Source organism: Eurosta solidaginis, chromosome 1, assembly GCF_040869045.1.
Source record: "Eurosta solidaginis isolate ZX-2024a chromosome 1, ASM4086904v1, whole genome shotgun sequence".
NCBI classification, from domain to species: domain Eukaryota; kingdom Metazoa; phylum Arthropoda; class Insecta; order Diptera; family Tephritidae; genus Eurosta; species Eurosta solidaginis.
The window spans coordinates 238,870,992-238,888,802 of record NC_090319.1 but is presented as its reverse complement, the minus strand read 5'-3'; the positions used below and the strand labels follow the sequence as shown (position 1 = coordinate 238,888,802).

Genomic DNA, 17,811 nt, shown 5'->3' with positions numbered 1-17,811 from the left:
ACATCAGCAGGAATGGGGAGAGCAGCAAAAGATTGATTTGTGAGGGTTGTGTAGTCTCCCCAGTTACCTTTTTTCAAATTAATAAAAGTCCGCTTTTCAGATGCTAAATAAGTACCGACTGCCATTTGACGCAGTTTGTGAGCCTTGTCCTGACGATGGCAATGTACGACGAGCTGCAACAGTTACCTTCAATTCGAGTGAGAGCATCGCCGCTTATCGTTCAGAAAGTCGTATTGTCTATTTGCTCTGCGAGCTGCCTGCCTCTAGTGTCGACTATCAAGCTGGAATGGCAGAGGTCGTGGTGAGCGTTTATGTCGCCAAGAATAAGATGGTTTTCGCCACAGAGTAGCGCGCTAATATCAGGGCAATAGCCACGTGGACAGCAGGTGGCAGGAGGGATATAGATGTTAACTATTTCTGACCGGATGGTTATGCCTTGACTTTCTAAGGTATTGTCCCTGCGGCTGATGTTGGTTTAAAATAGACTATATGGCTCGGTGTGATAGGAGATGAAGCAAGGCCATTGCCCTTGTGCGATCTTTCCTGTGGATGTTGTAGCCATCGCAAGTTCGGCGGTCCGATCTGGTAGTTAGCTTTTTTAATGAATTGCGGCTATATGGGTATTGTTTTCAGTCATGTAGTCAACCACCTCTTTCCGGTTAACACGTTAAAATTAAGTTGCAGAATTGTGAAGTGGAACAGGGGGCAGTCGTCACTCTGGGAGTTAGAGATGAGTGGATACGCCCTGAAGGAAATATATAAACTTTGAGTGTGCTATCCGACTGCTGCTGGAGTATTTGGTGTTGCTTGGTTGATATTTCTAACCTCGGATCATCTTTGAAAGGGGCATCGGCCAAGGCATGAACTGCATTGGACCGATGTCGCGATCATTAATATTCTTAGCCTACATACGGAGCACATGGTGTGGGGACTAAGAGTAGGTGACTCCTTCTTACGAGAGTGTGTGTGTCGAAAAAGGAGGAGTGGGACGGGGGATAAGGCTGGGTTTAGGCATTGCTACTGTCCGTGCTATGTAGATTGTAGTATTGGGTTGGAAATTGTAATATTGGTAGTGGAGTGGTGGGATACGCTTGATAGTGAGCTGCTGTACGTCCTTGGATGCCAACATCAGGGAACCATAAAGGTTTTAGAGAAATTTCTTACCCAGAACAACCCGAACGGTGTAACCATCTTTTACACGTGACACACTGGCAAGAGAAGAACCTCACGTTCCGAAAAAAGAAATTGATTAGGCCATGTCCATACGGAAATGCGATAGTTTGAATAATTTTTGAGATATCTGACCTCCCATCGCTATTTATCGGATGTATATAGATATTTCGAAACACCAAAGACATGAGTGCTCAGTAAATAATGCAGGTACAATAATCAAATTTAATGTGTGGTTGAAACCCCCAATCTCTAATATAAATTTTATACAATTTTGAAAAGGGGGTTTGCACCGCCCATTCCTGACCAAATATATTTTTCAAATATTATCTATTGTCAAGGTGACAGGTGATCACAAAAGTCGCTAAATCGTAAGGAATTAATATTTGAAAAAATTTACGAAATCTGTTAAGGATAACGCTCACTTTTATACAATAAATATTCAAAAGGTCCGTACGCGAATATAATAGGCAATATTTTTGCGAAAAGCATTTTTATATCAATGATAAAATATAATAAACAATAATTTGAAATGGGTGTTACACGGCCTCTTGTTTTACCACTAATCCTTTTACGCGTCAGGAGCCATAACTGGGAGATGACCTAGCCAATCGTAACAAAACTAGGCACACTTATTTCCTTTATGATACGTCTGAGTCAAAAGGCTTTTTAGTGGAACTAACATTTATTAAAACAAAGCAATAACATAAAGGTACGAGTATGATAAGTTCGTATATGTATGTATGAATGCACTCCATACGTACACATACATATAACGCATAATTAGCTAAAATAATTATATATGCTTAAGTATGTACATATGTTATTTATGGGTAATTTTATGCTAATGTAAATACATATATGTTGGGATTTATTTAAAGTGAGAACATTAATGAGGCATTTGAAAATATGTATCACTTTATAAAGAACAATAATTTAAATAAAGCTGGGCAAAATAGTTTAAAAAACATGCCCAATTTTGATAATACCTAGCGCCATAACTCAAATTAAATGAACTGTAGAATAGAAAATCCCAGCTGAGCATATAATATTCGGTTAAAATTGAACTTAAAAACCCTTACGGCCATTAAGTCAGAAACGGAGATGCAATAATCCCGTTATAATATTCACATTCATATAACTTGCGACATAAAAACACGTTCTCAAATTACTTGTTATGAGATTTAATCTCGTAAAATAGCTTAAAAAATAGAAAGAAGAAATAATAAAAAAACACCATAAAAAAATAGTCGGTGGCTACAGCCGCAACGTAATTTTTTGCGCTCTGGAAAACTGCTTCCCACCATAATATTTTTGTTTGGAATCCACTTCCCAATAATACAGCTTAATGGTGCACTTCAGTGCGCCTATATCAAGGCTTCGAATTACACAAACAAAACTTCACCAGGGCAACAATTAAAAAGAAATACGCACATGTCAATGCAGACGATGCGCCTCATCGGGAAGTTTTAAATAATGGCAAAATAAATGGGTCGGAGTGGCGGTGGTGAGGAGGTGATTTTATAACGTATATGGACTTTAAAGCGAATTTTTTATTGGTTGTTTGGTTGTGTTTTATTGCAACATTTCGCAACAACTTCAACAGAAAACACCAAATAATACAAAAGTTAGTGTGCTCGTAAAAGCGCTGCAACAATTATAATTGCAGCAATCAAAAACACAGCACAACATATAATCAAGTAGTCATCAACGGCTACTGTTCGACAGGAGCGAGTCAATTGGAAATTTGCAAATATGGCCAACATATTTAGCAGTTGCATGGGTGATGCGATTTCCATGAGCAATGTGACATTTCCGTGCTGTTAAAATTTTTGACTATTTAAAATAAAAAGAATATATATACATACCTTTAATATAAGAAGTTATGAAGGGAGGGGGATGGTACGGTTATGGTGGTTCAAAAAAATTTGAAAACCAATTGATTCAATAATAACAACATTTTGCTGCATTAAACCTACGAGGAGATGAGGGTTATTATTCTCTTTACAGTGCTGCTTACAAATTGGTGGACCAGCATATTTTAAGCGACTCCAAGTAGCATATGTATTTTCCTGCAAAGATTTTCGTTACAGAAATAATCTCTAAGGGCCAGCCAAACCATTGTCGAGGAGTGACCGAGTTTCTAAGGTAATTTGATGGGTCAATGACCTTCGGCTAGGCAGACCAGAACACCACCTTTACTCCACGGTGGCTTGAAATATTTTTCTTACCCTGGTACGCAAAACAAAAGTTATTTCCTAGATCCACCTAAAGACGTATTCTTGACGTGCAGAGCCCGAATCTGTTCTCAGTTCGTACACCATTAAGAAAAATGGTTACCTAAAGTCAGATCGAATTCAGGAGTGGTCAAAGAAACGGACTGCAGTATTTATTCCTTGCCGGTGTCACTAAAGAAGACTCCAGCATAGATTCTATTGCAAGTTAATTGTGGAGATTTCATTTCAACAACAAAATGTACCTTTGCACTCTGTAATTCTTGCAGTTTTGCACTCAACCCTGTAAAGGTGTTTCTGCCCTCTATGCACTCTCTCTATGAAATGAACACAAGACAGGCTTCTCTCATCTGGAAGAAAAACAAATTAATTTTGCCAAAATAATTCGTGAAATAAAAGTAGGATCAATTAATTTTTAGAGCAACCATCCACACTTTCGTAGATTAAAAGGCAGAAAAAGTTCCTCTTTTGCATTTTTTAAATGTACCTTTTTATAAAACGAACCGACATTTCGTTCCACGTTTAGCCTTTATGTTGCGATCGAACACGCAAAAATTAGAGATCAATAAAACTTCTATATTTATTTTTTGTTGAAAGGAATTCATCATTAATTCCTCATTCATGAGTATATGATATGGCAGCCATACGGTGTCCAAATCTAATACTGTTTTCACAAAGAAACTTAATGATCTCATTTCACCTTCTAATGAAATCGTAAATTTTTTGCTTTCACACAGAAGTAGCTGTTCGATTATTATGAAGGATAAAATATCAAGCGAATCAAGTGACAATGCTATATGACAGACAATGACATTTGCTTTGACAAATGACACCAAAAACTAAGAAACTGAACTCTGCCAACAGAGTTGCATTGGAATTTTGATTTAATTAGGCATTCGATTAGTCAGTAATGAAATAATTATAGATTCGAATTTTGTAGGGAAGATTGAGCTCAATAAGCGCCTTAATGTAGAAATCTGTCTTTATTATTCAATAAGCCATGTGTGTGAAAATAGTACAAGGCTGTTGCCGTTGATTTCAGCGGGTAAAGACATGTCGAACATATAAAATTTCTTTCAGCATTCGCGAAAATAATTTTTGTGCAGATACCTAGACTTATCTTTGTTTATATTTAGTACATTGAAAGCCACTTTGTATTCATACTTTTTTTCGACATCATACCTAGTTGATTTAAATTTTGGTACAGTTCTAAGAAACAAGGCAATTCCAGTATTATTCTAAAGTAAATTTTAAAGCTCCACTATTTTAAATTTAGGGAACTACTACATACTGCCAATTTTTTCATCAAAGAAACTTTTAATTCATAGAACTTAATTCCTTTTTGTTATAGGAGTGAAACTTTAGTGTAACGATATTTGAATGTTAAAATGTTAAGATAATCCAAATTAATAAACAACAAGTTAAGAACCTTGTTTTATCTTCGAGTGAATAATTTTGTTGCTTATTGTACTAATTAATACTATGAATACACCAGGCCTGCACAATGAAATCAACAAAATTTTGTATATGTATATTATTGATATAAAAAAGATGTATCAAAGAAAATTTTGGGCTCGTATTGTGTGTAACAATCCGTAATCGAAGACTTTTTTTGAAATCACAATAGCTCTAAGATGGTTAATCGGAGTAATAAGATATGTGAGATGGAGACATTCGTACTCATAGTATAAACAACTGGTTAGATGGTCTTTCAAATAACCACCTAAACAAGATTATGTCTCGGATTTTTACCATAGTTGTTTATGTTTAAGGTAATAAATAACCTTTGAAGTCATGGTAAGTTTTTTTCGAACAAATATTAAATAAAAGTTGTAGCAATATCAGTTTTGTATTCAAGCCCTTTCAGTGTAAAAATGTCTGAATTTTAAGAATAAATTGGCTCTGCCGCTGTATTTCTGCCATGAAAAGCTCTCAGATGCCGTTCGGAGTCGGCATAAAACATGTAGGTCCCGTCCGGCCAATTTGTAGGGAAAATCAAGAGAAGCACGACGCAGATTGGAAGAGAAGCTCGGCCTTAGATCTCTTCGGAGGTTATCCCGCCTTACATTTATTTATTTTAGTTCGATAGTGACTAGATTTTCTCTAGTTTAAAAATCGAGACGAGTGTTAAGGAACCCACGTTCCAAATTTCAATAATATCTCAAATATTACTCAAGTTATCTTGTAGAACGGGCATGGCTTAATGAATTATTTTCTTCACCTTGATCATTTTGATATACATATACATATATATGCATACACATAGTGTTTAGTTTTGTTTAGTTTATTCCTTTGTGGTGATTCAAGCAAAACCAACGTTTTCTTTCATCCTCCTATGCATTTTGGCAATTATTTTATGTATTCGTAGATAAACAACAGATCTCCATGAGGAAGAAAAGGGATTGTGTAGCGCAATATATAGCTTCTCCAACCCAATTGTCAACCTCACCTTCGAGCGGCGAATCCCGTTTCACTAACAGACGAGGCTCTGGCGACCCCAAGCTCCTCATGGAACTTGGGGGTGGGGAGGGAGGGATGGCCTGAAGGTTTAATGTGGCCATATAAATCGTTCCCGAGATGGTCGGGCCAGCACCTTAATGGTGCTGTGTTACCGGAGCGTATCGGATCTGTATCCGACAAAGGACCATCACATCGATAACACTCCCCAAAGCCTTCTGGGAGTAACTAATCGCTACAACAACAACAACAACAGGAAGAAAAACTTTGTTTTTGCTTAAACTACCAACAGAAAAAAAGTTTTTTTTGGAAAACTCAAAGGTAATCAAAATATTGACGGCCGCTGTGGTGTCGTGGTAGCATCCTCCGCCTACCGTAACGAAGATGCTGGGTTGAAGGCCCGAGCAAAGCCACCTTAAAAGTTTAGATATAAGTTTTTTCAATCACAAAAAGTTTTTTTTAGCGGGGTCGGCGTTCGGAGGTGACTTGGCAAGCACTTAGGGTGTATTTCTGCCATGAAAAGTTTCTCAATGAAAACACATCTGCCTTGAAGGTGCCGTTCGGAAATGGTGTAAAACATGGAAGAAAAATTAAATCTCTTAGGAGGTATTTTATCATCAAAATATTAACCCACCGAACAATTGAAAAGTATAAAAATATCAGTCGCACGCATATACCAATTAAAAAAAGATCTAATGAGGGGATTTCAGGATAATGATCGTCTACAGCAATATGCAGCTAAGATCGTTTAGATATTAAGAGGAGGATCCAAGGGGATATGCTCAATTCTAGACTGACAGGAGAGAGAGAGCAATGTTGTTACAAATCATCAAAATATGTGTAAAAAACTTCTCTTCACTTAAACGGATCACACGAAAGACAACTTAGACTAACTGAACTTAGTATTGAGCCCTAAGGCACAGAGGCCTCAGACATATACAAAAATATCAATGCACTTCTTTTGCGTTTTTAAATATGTCTAACTAAAAATATTCTCTAAAATCTAAGTTTGTTGCTAAAACTACATTGCTGTTAGGGGCTAATATATATACATAAATATAATAAATACATATGAGTTTTTAACGCTAACAATTTATTAAAATATTTGTTGTAATAATAGTAAAAAATAGATACTTGTGAACCTTAAGTAGTTACGTTACTCAAGTATGGTCCTAGCGAAAAAAACACTAGTTTTACCGTTCACTGCAGGTAGCTAATGGTTGCAAACATTGAAAGGCCACAGCCCGAAAAACCAAAAATTCATGCTATTCATGAAAGTCAACTTGGCTCAGAAAGATTCAGCAGAAAACTAACGTTTGCTATAATGACCATATTAACTTGCTATTTATATTTACCGAATACAACCGAAATTTAAAGGGTAATGAGTTAGACATATTTTTGTGTATATGTATGTACAACATTTAATGTTTTTTTACTTACCATTGAAGTCTGCACACACGACCCGTTCGAAAGGGCTTCCCATCCAATCTAAAAAATAAAAACAAATTAGATACAAATTTAGGCATTTTTACACATTTAGTAAATATGAACGTATCTTCAGTGTAAATTTGAGATGTCCTTGAAATTTTTCACAAAACCGTACGCATGAATGGTTGCTTGTGAGAGCTGACAGCAGGGCTGGTCACAAAAGAATTAAAAGTTTATTACCAAAATCATTAAAATTCATTCCGTTGATTTAATAACAATGGTGACCTTCAACTAAAAAAATGCAAACGTTTCGGGAAATATTAAAAGAAACCCTTACATATTACGTTATAATATTTTGGAGGTTGAGTTCGGCTTCGCTGCATTAGAAAGCGTCTTATTTATTGTGCATCAGTGCACTGTGTGGCAGTGTTTCTATTATCATTTTATTTTTGCCAATTGTTTGTTTATTTTTAAAAGAAAATTTTGGATAGAAGAAAAATTATTCTAGATAAGTATTGAAATTGATAAATTTGACGTGTCACGACGTTCCAGGACTTTTGAATTCAGTCGATGTTTATTAGCCCACATATAATCTTTCATTTACTTCAATGGATTTCTTCCCTCATTTGTTATGTTTTGCGAAGATTCAAAAATTTGCTCAGTCATTAAATTATGGTAGGACAAAGGATATTCCGCTAGCATATAATTTAGACAAGGAAAAAACATAAAGAATAATGTCGGATGGCAGAGAAAACAAATTTTCGTTTATGGTTGAGGAAATTACGGATTTGTTATAAAAAAGATCTTGTTTTGTTGATTAGATATTTTGATTGGCTATCAAACATTTTTCATAATAGATTTTTATATTAAATATTATATATTTTATCAATACTATTACAAGAGAGCTTAGTGAATTGGAAACTATATACAAATTATTGAATAATTTAAAATTTAATATAACTGCATACATATGTACCTTGAGACAATAAATACTTTAATTTATTAAATATTTTTGGGAAAATTAGAAAAAACGCTAAATCGAATCTTCAACATCTTTTCAAATTATTTTTTCCCGAAAGAGGGACTCGAACCTAGCCAAACATGAAATACATAGCTTTCGTATGTATAGCATGTGATCAATGAAAGAATAATTATATTCACGCAGAGGAGATTGGGAAAAAGTTGTGCAACAGTAAGTTGTGGCTTTGGTCGAGTCTTTCTGTCAGCATATCGATCATCGCAGGAATGCGGTTTCAACTGACAAGGTGAAACCACACACACACAACTCAATAATACTATTAGTAGCCAATTATATCAAATTAATATGATTGTTGTCACAATACTATTAATCCCAAAATGTAAAAATGAAATACAACCTTGCACAAATTTGAGTATTCTTGTCCGAATTCTCTCTTTGATCAAATAATAAAATGTATGTTCAAATCCTCTCAATATATACTTTAGTTTTATATGTCAACTTCGAATACTTGCAATTAATCTTTATATACTTACAATACATGTACAAACACATAAACGAAATTCAAATTATACATATGTATCAACTGAAACGAACATTCTATGAAACGAAATGTCCATTTGCGGATAGTTTCATAGAAGAGAACACCAAATTTCTTTAACACGCACACGGAAATCAAATTGAATAAATTGATCTATAACTTTTTATTTGGTTAGTTTTCTTTGTGGGCATTTTTGTCTACATTTGTTTAAAGAAATTTGTTCTCTAAATCGCGTATTAAAATTTAAATGTTTACGAGATTAAAAAATGGAAAATTACAAAAAGCCAGAAGTCATTGAGTGACAAGTCGCAAGCGAGATGGAAGAACAGCAAGCCGACCGGTCAGGAGGTGTGGAGAATTTAGCGGGTGCTTTAGTCGTTGCCATTGCCAGTGACCAAATCGCATTATTGGTTTATAGCATTACGTCATTGCAAGCATATGTAGAAGCGCTGAGAAGTGATACAATTCGTAGCAGGCAAGAAATCGGAGTCAGCTTTGTCAACGCTGCAACTCCCGAAACCATGCAGTCGCCAACGCAAACGTCAACGTATATGCAAGCACAGTCAGCGCAAAATCAGTCACAAATGCCAACGTCTATGCAAGCGCAGTCAGCGCAAAATCAATCGCAAATGTCAACTTCAAGTCATGCGCATTTATTAGAGCAACATCAGCCGTCAATACAACAACAAGAACGAATTAAGCCGACACCATCGTCAACACATATGCCGCTAACGTCAACGCAAACGCCTACCATGAACAGCGCCGCCTTAACTTTCATGGATAATTGTGCCGTCAAGCTATTCCATTGCCAAATTTCGATGACAATCCAGAAGATTGGCCTTTGTTTTTGGCCAATTATAATGATACAACAAATGAATTCCAGTATAGCAACAGGCAGAACCTAATGCGCATTCAGAAAGCGCTGCAAGGTGCTGCTAAGAGAGCCGTCACGTCGTTGCTTATCTACCCCGAAGATGTTCCACGGGTCATTCAGCAGTTGGAATTCAACTTCGGTCGTCCGGAATTCCTAATTAAAGCACAACTGCAAAAAGTACAACGATTTCTCAAATCGCGTCAGAAATATTATTGCCTTTTTTAAATCAGCTAGGTGTTCACATCATTTAATGAACCCTACGCTACTGGAATGTTTAGTTGGGAAGTTACCGTCATCCAAGCAGTATGAATGGAGTCAAAGAGCAGCAACTATTGTACCTTTTCCAACAGTGGAAAACTTTGGTGAGTGGTTAAGTGAAATAGCTAAAGTCGTTTCTCTATTGTCAGGAGTGTAAGATGTCCCACTTCGGACTATTCAAGCCAACGTATCGCAGTCAACGTCGACTGCGCAGTCACGCACAGTAACACGTCACAATGGGTCTGCTACAAATTCTACACGCCGAGCCCTGTATAATAACGAGGTACAGTCTGAAACGAAAGGTACAGGCATAAAGTGTGGACAGTCACACAAACTAGAAGATTGTCGTCAGTTTCTATCGGGTGATATACCAACAAAATGGAGTTTTGTGTCTTCGTAAAGGGCATATTCTGGGTAAATATCGCCAACGTAAAGAATGTTCATATAATGGTTGTAAACGGATGCATCATAAGTTGTTGCATTTGGATGCATTTCAATTAGCTGCAACATCTGAAGAAGTGCAACGTGTATTAAATTGTCATGATGATAAACAATCAACGCTTTTTAAGATATTGCAAATAACATAATCTGGGCCAAACGGGAGCATATCTGTATATGCAATGTTTGATGAGGGTTCATCTATCACTCTTTTAGAAGAGAACGTCGCTAACACATTAGGTCTACGTGGTCAAACCATACCTCTGACTTTGCAATGGTATGGTGAGATTCAGGTTAAAGAAAATTCTAGAAAGGTTTCAGTCACAATCAAGGGTAGTTATGCCGAATACAATATTAAAAATGTTCACACGGTAAGCCAGTCGTTTGAAAAAGAAAAGTTTGCTCACCTTCAGTCGTTGCCCATAACAAGCTATCATAATGCCAAACCTGTAGTTTTACTGGGTCTCGACAATAGTTATTTGGGTATTTCCAACAAAACGGTCGATTCAGGACCAAACAAGCCAATCGCAATAGCAACTCAGTTGGGGTGGGTTGTATATGACCACTCAAGGAAAGTGAAGAAATGCATCCACGCGTGTTGCATGTCCACAAGAAACAGTCATTACAAGAGTTGCATAAACTGGTGAGTGAGTACTACTCAGTTGATAGTTTTGGTGTACGTAGCACTAACATTACATTGGAGTCCGATGAATATCGACGTTCCAGAGTGATTTTAGAAGAAACAATGAAAGAGTTGGATCAAAAATACGAAGTTGGATTGTTGTGGCGCAACACTTTCATTTAGTTTTGACATGGCATATCAGCGCTTGAGAAACCTAGAGTCGCGTATGTCAAAAGATATTAATTTCAAAACAAGATATAGAAGCGAATTGAGAAGTATGTTCAAAAAGTGTATGCTAGGTTATTGTCGCGAGATGAGGTTTCACAAACAAGTCCAAACACATGGTATTTGCCACATTTTGGGGTAGTAAATCCACATAAGCCCAACAAGATTCGAATTGTGTTTGACGCAGCCGCTGCAACATCCAATGTTTCATTTAATTCGGCTTTGCTCAAAGGGCCTGAACATGCACAGTCACTTATCACCATAATATACAAATTCCGTCAAGGCTCTGTAGCAGTAGCGGCCGATATACAAGAGATGTTTTCCCAAGTAGCCATAAGGGATGTCGATCAGAACGATTTTTGTGGCGTGATGGGGATCCGTCAGAGCCCGTTCGGGTATATGTAATGCAATCCATGATTTTCAGAGCCGTGTGCTCGCCATGCTGTGCAGAATATATTAAAAACTTAAACACCAAGAAATATGAGTCTGTCATGCCACGAGGAGCCACCGTCGTGGTTAATAATATATATGTCGACGATTTGGTAGTCAGTTTTGCGAACTCAGTCGAAGCTGAGGAAGTCGTAAGAGAAGTTATATGCATCAACTCAGCAGCAGGTTTCAAATTGCGAAACTTCGTGTCAAATGACAAATCTTTACAAACCAAACTGGGGGGAGAAGGTGACACATCCGTAACATATGTTGATATGGAACATAGATCAGTTTCCGATAAAGTTTTGGGCATGTTTTGGAATACCGTTAACAACCCTTCGAATTCCACGTTAAATATCACAAAATTTCACGTGATGTACTAAACTGCAAACGACCGCCTACGAAAAGAGAACTTCTCGGTATCGTTATGGCCATTTACGATCCGTTTGGGTTTCTCGCAAATATAACAATATACATCAAACTTTTGCAACAATCACTCTGGAGATGTCAAATCGAATGGGATGAGCCACTGCCACAACAGCTTAACATTAAATGGACGTCATGGTGGGAGTTTTTCCAAAAGGTATCGAGTTTCTCTGTCCCACGCTGCTATTCTGAAAGATTAATGTCAGCCGATGAGATTCAACTGCATGTGTTTGTCGACGCGAGTTTCAGCGCCTTCGCAGCTGTAGTATATTGGCGAATCAAAACAGGTAGCAATGTGGATGTCGTCTTCGTCGCAACCGTCCCTCGTTTGGAATTACAGGCGGCAGTTCTTGGAGGCCGTGTGCATAAATCCATAATTGAATGCCACGACGTAAACATTGACCGTGTTGTTTTCTGGAGTGATTCCAAAACTGTTTTACTCTGGATTAAGTCCACCACTAGAGAGTATAAACAGTTCGTCGCCAGAAGAATCGCAGAGATTTTGTCCACCACTATGTCGTCTCAATGGAGGTGATTGTCAACAGCGCTTAATGTAGCAGATGATGCTACTCGAGGTAAACTAGTACCACACTTTGATCCAAATCACAGATTCACGTCTCGAAACCTTTAGAAGCACATTGATCGAGGCCGAAAACATAATTAACAGTCGACCACTCACAGACGTCCCAATTTCACCCACGGATGAAGAGCCCATAACACCAAACCACTTTTTATTTGGTTGCCTAAATTCAACCCAAACGCCGACTAATGACGAAGAAAACGTTTGTTTGAGAAAACAATATCGAATAGCCCAAGCACTAAAAGACCGCCTTTGGAAAAGATGGACTTGTGAATATTTTCCACATTATTGTGTCGTTCCAAATGGAGGGAACCAGTCGAGCCATTGAAGTGTGGCGATTTAGTAATAATATGCGACGCTAGTCTACCTCGTAGTCAATGGATAAAAGGGCGTATCAAAGAAGTAATAACAGCAAAAGATGGACAAGTGTGATCTGCAGTAGTCAAAACTAGTCACGGTGAGTTCCGAAGACCAGCCAGCAAGCTAGCCGCTTTAAACCTTTGTGAATCTGCATAATGATTCACCTGGAGGTGGAATGTTGTCACAATACTATTAATCCCAAAATATAAAAATGAAATACAACCTTGCACAAATTTGACTATTCTTGTTCGAATTCCCTCCCTCAAATAATAAAATGTATGCTCAAATCCTCTCAATATATACTTTAGTTTTATATGTCAACTTCGAATACTTGCAACTAATCTTTATATACTTGCAATACATGTACAAACACATAAATGAACTTCAAATTATACATATGTATCAACTTAAACGAACATTCTATGAAACGAAATGTCCATTCGCGGAAAGTTTCATAGAAGAGAACACCAAATTTCTTTAACACGCACACGGAAATCAAATTGAATAAATTGATCAATAAATTTTTATTTGGTTATTTTTCTTTGTGGGCATTTTTACAGACAGGTTTTCTAAATTGCCACAAGCCGGAACACCGTAGCAAACAACTGCTTGATCTAGTCCCGGCTCGAAGAGGGATAAGTAAACATCTCCGTAAGCACTATGGTGAGATCCGACCTGCCTACGCAGCCGTTAGTATAAGGAGTCTCTAAACTTAATCGGGCCCGTTGATCTTTATATACTACTCAACTCTTGCAGACGAAGAAAGTGGACTACCTCGGGAGGCACGAGTTACTGGATACTGCAACAGGATAACTTTTACTTCACTTATCCAGAATCAACCCCGAAATACGTAATGTATGCCCTACATGCGATGTGTCCCCACACGACACCAACCATCCTTTCAAATGAATGAGAACCTACGCCTCTAACAGCAACTTCCATATGGTCCACCCATGTTGAAACTGCTAGTTTCTTTGAACACCTGTCAGAGGACTTTGATGACAATTTGTGAGTGGTCGCACCTATTGAATGGGGCGAGGCACTATTAACACAACAACAACATTGTGTAGAAATTGGGAACCCGTGTCGTTTACAAGATTTTACCGGCCTTCATGCAATAAGTATAGAATAGATGAGATTCTATACCATCAATTTTTAACAGCGAAACTTGAAAACTGTTAATAGCTTAAACTTGATAATCATCCTTCTTAAAATTTTTTCTTAACATCTAAGAACCTTCCTGAGCTTACAAAAAATATATATAAACAAATGTACTAAACGCCTTTGATGTTGTCTAAGGATTCACTTGTATATTTTATCGATTTACTGTGAAGAAAATTTCCATACCGAAATACCTCTTTTTAGACGGTTTTATTTAGTCTCATTCTGTGTAGCGGCCGGCTAGTAGGCCGGCCGGCCGTTGTGAACAAATTTTGTAATTAAAATTTAAATAACTTCCCGATGAGCTACAAGCTTCAAACTTGGAATTCAGAACCCGATGACAATGCAATAATAAGAAAAAAATCCGATAGGCAGCGCATGGTTCGAAGTATTAAAAAACGTATTTGTGGTGCGAATTGGCTCATATTTGGAACAGTAATACTTACATGAATAGAAAGCGACCTATGAAAAAATCACCGCTAGGTGGCGCAGGTATCGAGATATTACAAAAATCGTATTTGTGCCCCGATTAGGCTCAAATTTGGAACACATTACATATGTGAATAGAAAACGACATAGGAAAAAAGCGCCGCCAGGTGGCGCAAGGATCGAGATATTAAAAATACTCGTATTTGTGGTCCGATTTGGCTCATATTTGGAACAAATATTACATACAGTCCCGTAGTAGTGACATCAAAATAATTTGTAGTTCGAGGAGGACAAGCATACGTGGCGCCGAGTAGAGTAAAGTCTTTGGAAGGATTATGTATTGAGGACTTAGATTGTAACAAATTGTCAGGAAAGAGTCCTTGAAATAATGAGTCACTAAATTAACCAAATAGAATGAGAAATAAGAGGCAATTAAATAAAGACTAAAAACTTGAAAATAAAATAATTAATCAAAAAATTTTAAGGTAAACGGTTTTATTGAAACAATACTTACATTAAGTAATAATAATTCTAAAAGCTAGAAAATAAATAGGTAGGTCCTATGTACTAGTCATCACACTGCTCATCAATCTAGGACGTTGATCAGACAATTTAATAAAAACGTTGGGCGCGTGAAATTTTTAAAAATGTGAGGCGTAACATAACCTGTTTAAGGTTCGGTTGGTCTATCAATAGAAATTTGATGCGTCCAACGCTTTTATTTAATTGCCTGATCAACGCCCTGGATTGATGAGAAGATGACTAGTACATAGGACCCACCTAATTATTTTTTAGCTTTTAGTATTATTATTAATTAATGTAAGTTTTGTTTTCAATAAAACCGTTTAACTTAAAATTTTTTTTAATTCTTTTATTTATTATGGTGAAAATCTGGCAACTATATGAAGAAAACAACAACTTCGTCAAAAATGTTGAAGTTGAACCAACTTCTTTTTTATACCAGAGTAGAGCAGGTGTCAAAAGTAAGTAGAAGCAAGCTGGTGTAACCAGAGCAAACATCCCATGAAACATATTTTTAACAAACAATTTCTAAGTGACCCATCATAAAATATACACTAAATTAGGAAATACTGCCTTCAAAATATTTGCCTTCGTTTTTATACAAATGATTTGAGTTTTTAATTCATAAATTGCAACTTAATTTCTACCAAATAACAATTTGTTCTCTGCTCTAACAAAAGAGCAGGTGCAGAAATTTAAGATCTAAATTGCTTTAGTTTAATTTCGGGCAGACATTTATGAGAAATATTTCAACCTAACGTAAGCTAGCGCAGCTCAATAAACAGGGCTCGTGTCGTGTTATACGAACACGGATGAAAAACCAATCTCACTCAAATGATAAATAAGAATCTGTCAAGCTTTTCATAAAAATGATAATACATTATGATTAGTGATTAATAAGTACTTGCAGCCTATATTTCATGTGGTACCTCAATAATTATCACCATTTCAGTTCTATTGCGGTTAAAAAAAAGAGTTTGATCACGGATTTTATAACACGGTGCGGGCTCAGAACTTATTACAATCTGCTAAAAAATTACGAACCGATAGTGAGTGTATGTATGTCGTGATACCAATATTGCCTCTCATGCGATAAGCAACGTAAACGTTTCCCATACGAACTCCGATTCGATCACACCATTCGAGCCCTACTTATATTTTTCGGAGCTATATCAAGGAAGAGACATACAAAATAATTTGAAAAAGAAAATCGCAAACGAAATATTTTAACGATAAAATCCTCCTTAGCATAATATACTGCAAAAAAGGGCGCATTAGCTTGATATTTACTGAAGAGAGGCGCCCAAATATATTTGAATTTGAAAATGGTCAACAACTTCGAAGAAGTGGAAGTAAGTAACAAGTTAAAAGTTTAGGTCAAACAAGTTTGAAAATTGCTTAGACCGATCAGCATATATCAATGCTTTTTGTTTAAATATCGTAAGGCTTTCATATGATCTTCGTAGGTGTGAGCCAAGCGCTTTAGTTCACGCCTTTCCCGAGTGGTTGATCGTGTGCTAGTCCGGCCTATTTTATATCTCGTCCAACTTGATTGGAACGTCTACCGTATTTGCTCCAAACTTGCGCCCTCCTTTGCTAGCTTATCTGCTCGTTCATTACCATCTATTACCATATGGCAAGGATGGAATTCTTCCTAATTACGTTTACACTTTATCATACTTCCAGATGTTCCGTTATGTGATATTATCGCCCCACTGTCTTAAAAGTTCACCAACAAAGTTTTATTAAAATTTCATGTTCTCTGCCAGGAGTTTTCAGATAGTTTAATAGCCTATCGACAAGAAGTAACTAATTCGACACGTTTGCAGTTATTAAGGCGATATAAATTAATTTAACAAAAAAAAATATTAAAATTTAACGGAATGTTTTCCTCCAAGTGGATATTTAGGCGATAATTCACTTTAATTAAAATTCAATTAAACGTTTTTATTTTTCTGAACTTGCATAAAAATTGATTGTGGTGAATGGTCTAAACTGAGTTTTTTGTAAATATCAAAAAATTTAACAAAACGAAAATTTTTTCTCCAAACTATTTATTCGCAAGAGCATATTTTCGCACTGGGCACGAATTAGTTCGCATTTTTATATTACTTCACTTCCCAGGTAGGTTTCTACCCACTGCTGCCGAAAAATTTTCTCACATCAGTATGAATCTTCTTAGCCAATTTAAACTTCCTAAAATATCGAATCGAATTAGGTGCTTTCGTTATAGCAAAATACTATCTTTCTCGGCACTTTTCGTTTTAACGCTTTATTTACTTCTATTCCCATCGAAATAGTTTCTAAATGCTGTGTCGGTTTCTTACCTAGGTTAGGTTAGATTGAACTGACCGGTCCATGAGGACCTCATATAGAATGATTGAGTCCGTAGTGTTACCAGAAGTTTGTTTTAACGACCAAACTAAAAACCCTATCAAAAACCAGGACCTATGTTATAAAATAATTCCGTCCTCTTGGCAAATAGAAGTTTCCTAGGACTTAAGCCACTTGCTGCTTCTAGATCTGACAGCTGTATCACTCCTAATAGCTGGAGTGTTAGCCTGGCAAGTGCAGGGCACGAGCACAGAACGTGCTCGACCGTTTCCTACTCCAACCCGCACTTCCTACATCTGCTATCACTGAACAAGCCTAATTTAGGCATGTGACGCCAGAAGGCAGTG

General features: G+C 36.8%; 1 protein-coding gene across 5 annotated transcripts in view; it reads right to left on the bottom strand.

The window, feature by feature from the left end:
* Nucleotides 1-17,811, bottom strand: part of abd-A (abdominal A) — a 263,862-nt gene that overhangs the window by 160,736 nt on the left and 85,315 nt on the right. For all 5 annotated transcript variants that reach the window (XM_067760244.1, XM_067760246.1, XM_067760247.1 and 2 more), the window contains exon 5: nt 7,302-7,349. In XM_067760244.1, the coding sequence (XP_067616345.1) occupies nt 7,302-7,349 (48 nt within the window). The remainder of the gene's footprint in view (nt 1-7,301; nt 7,350-17,811) is intronic.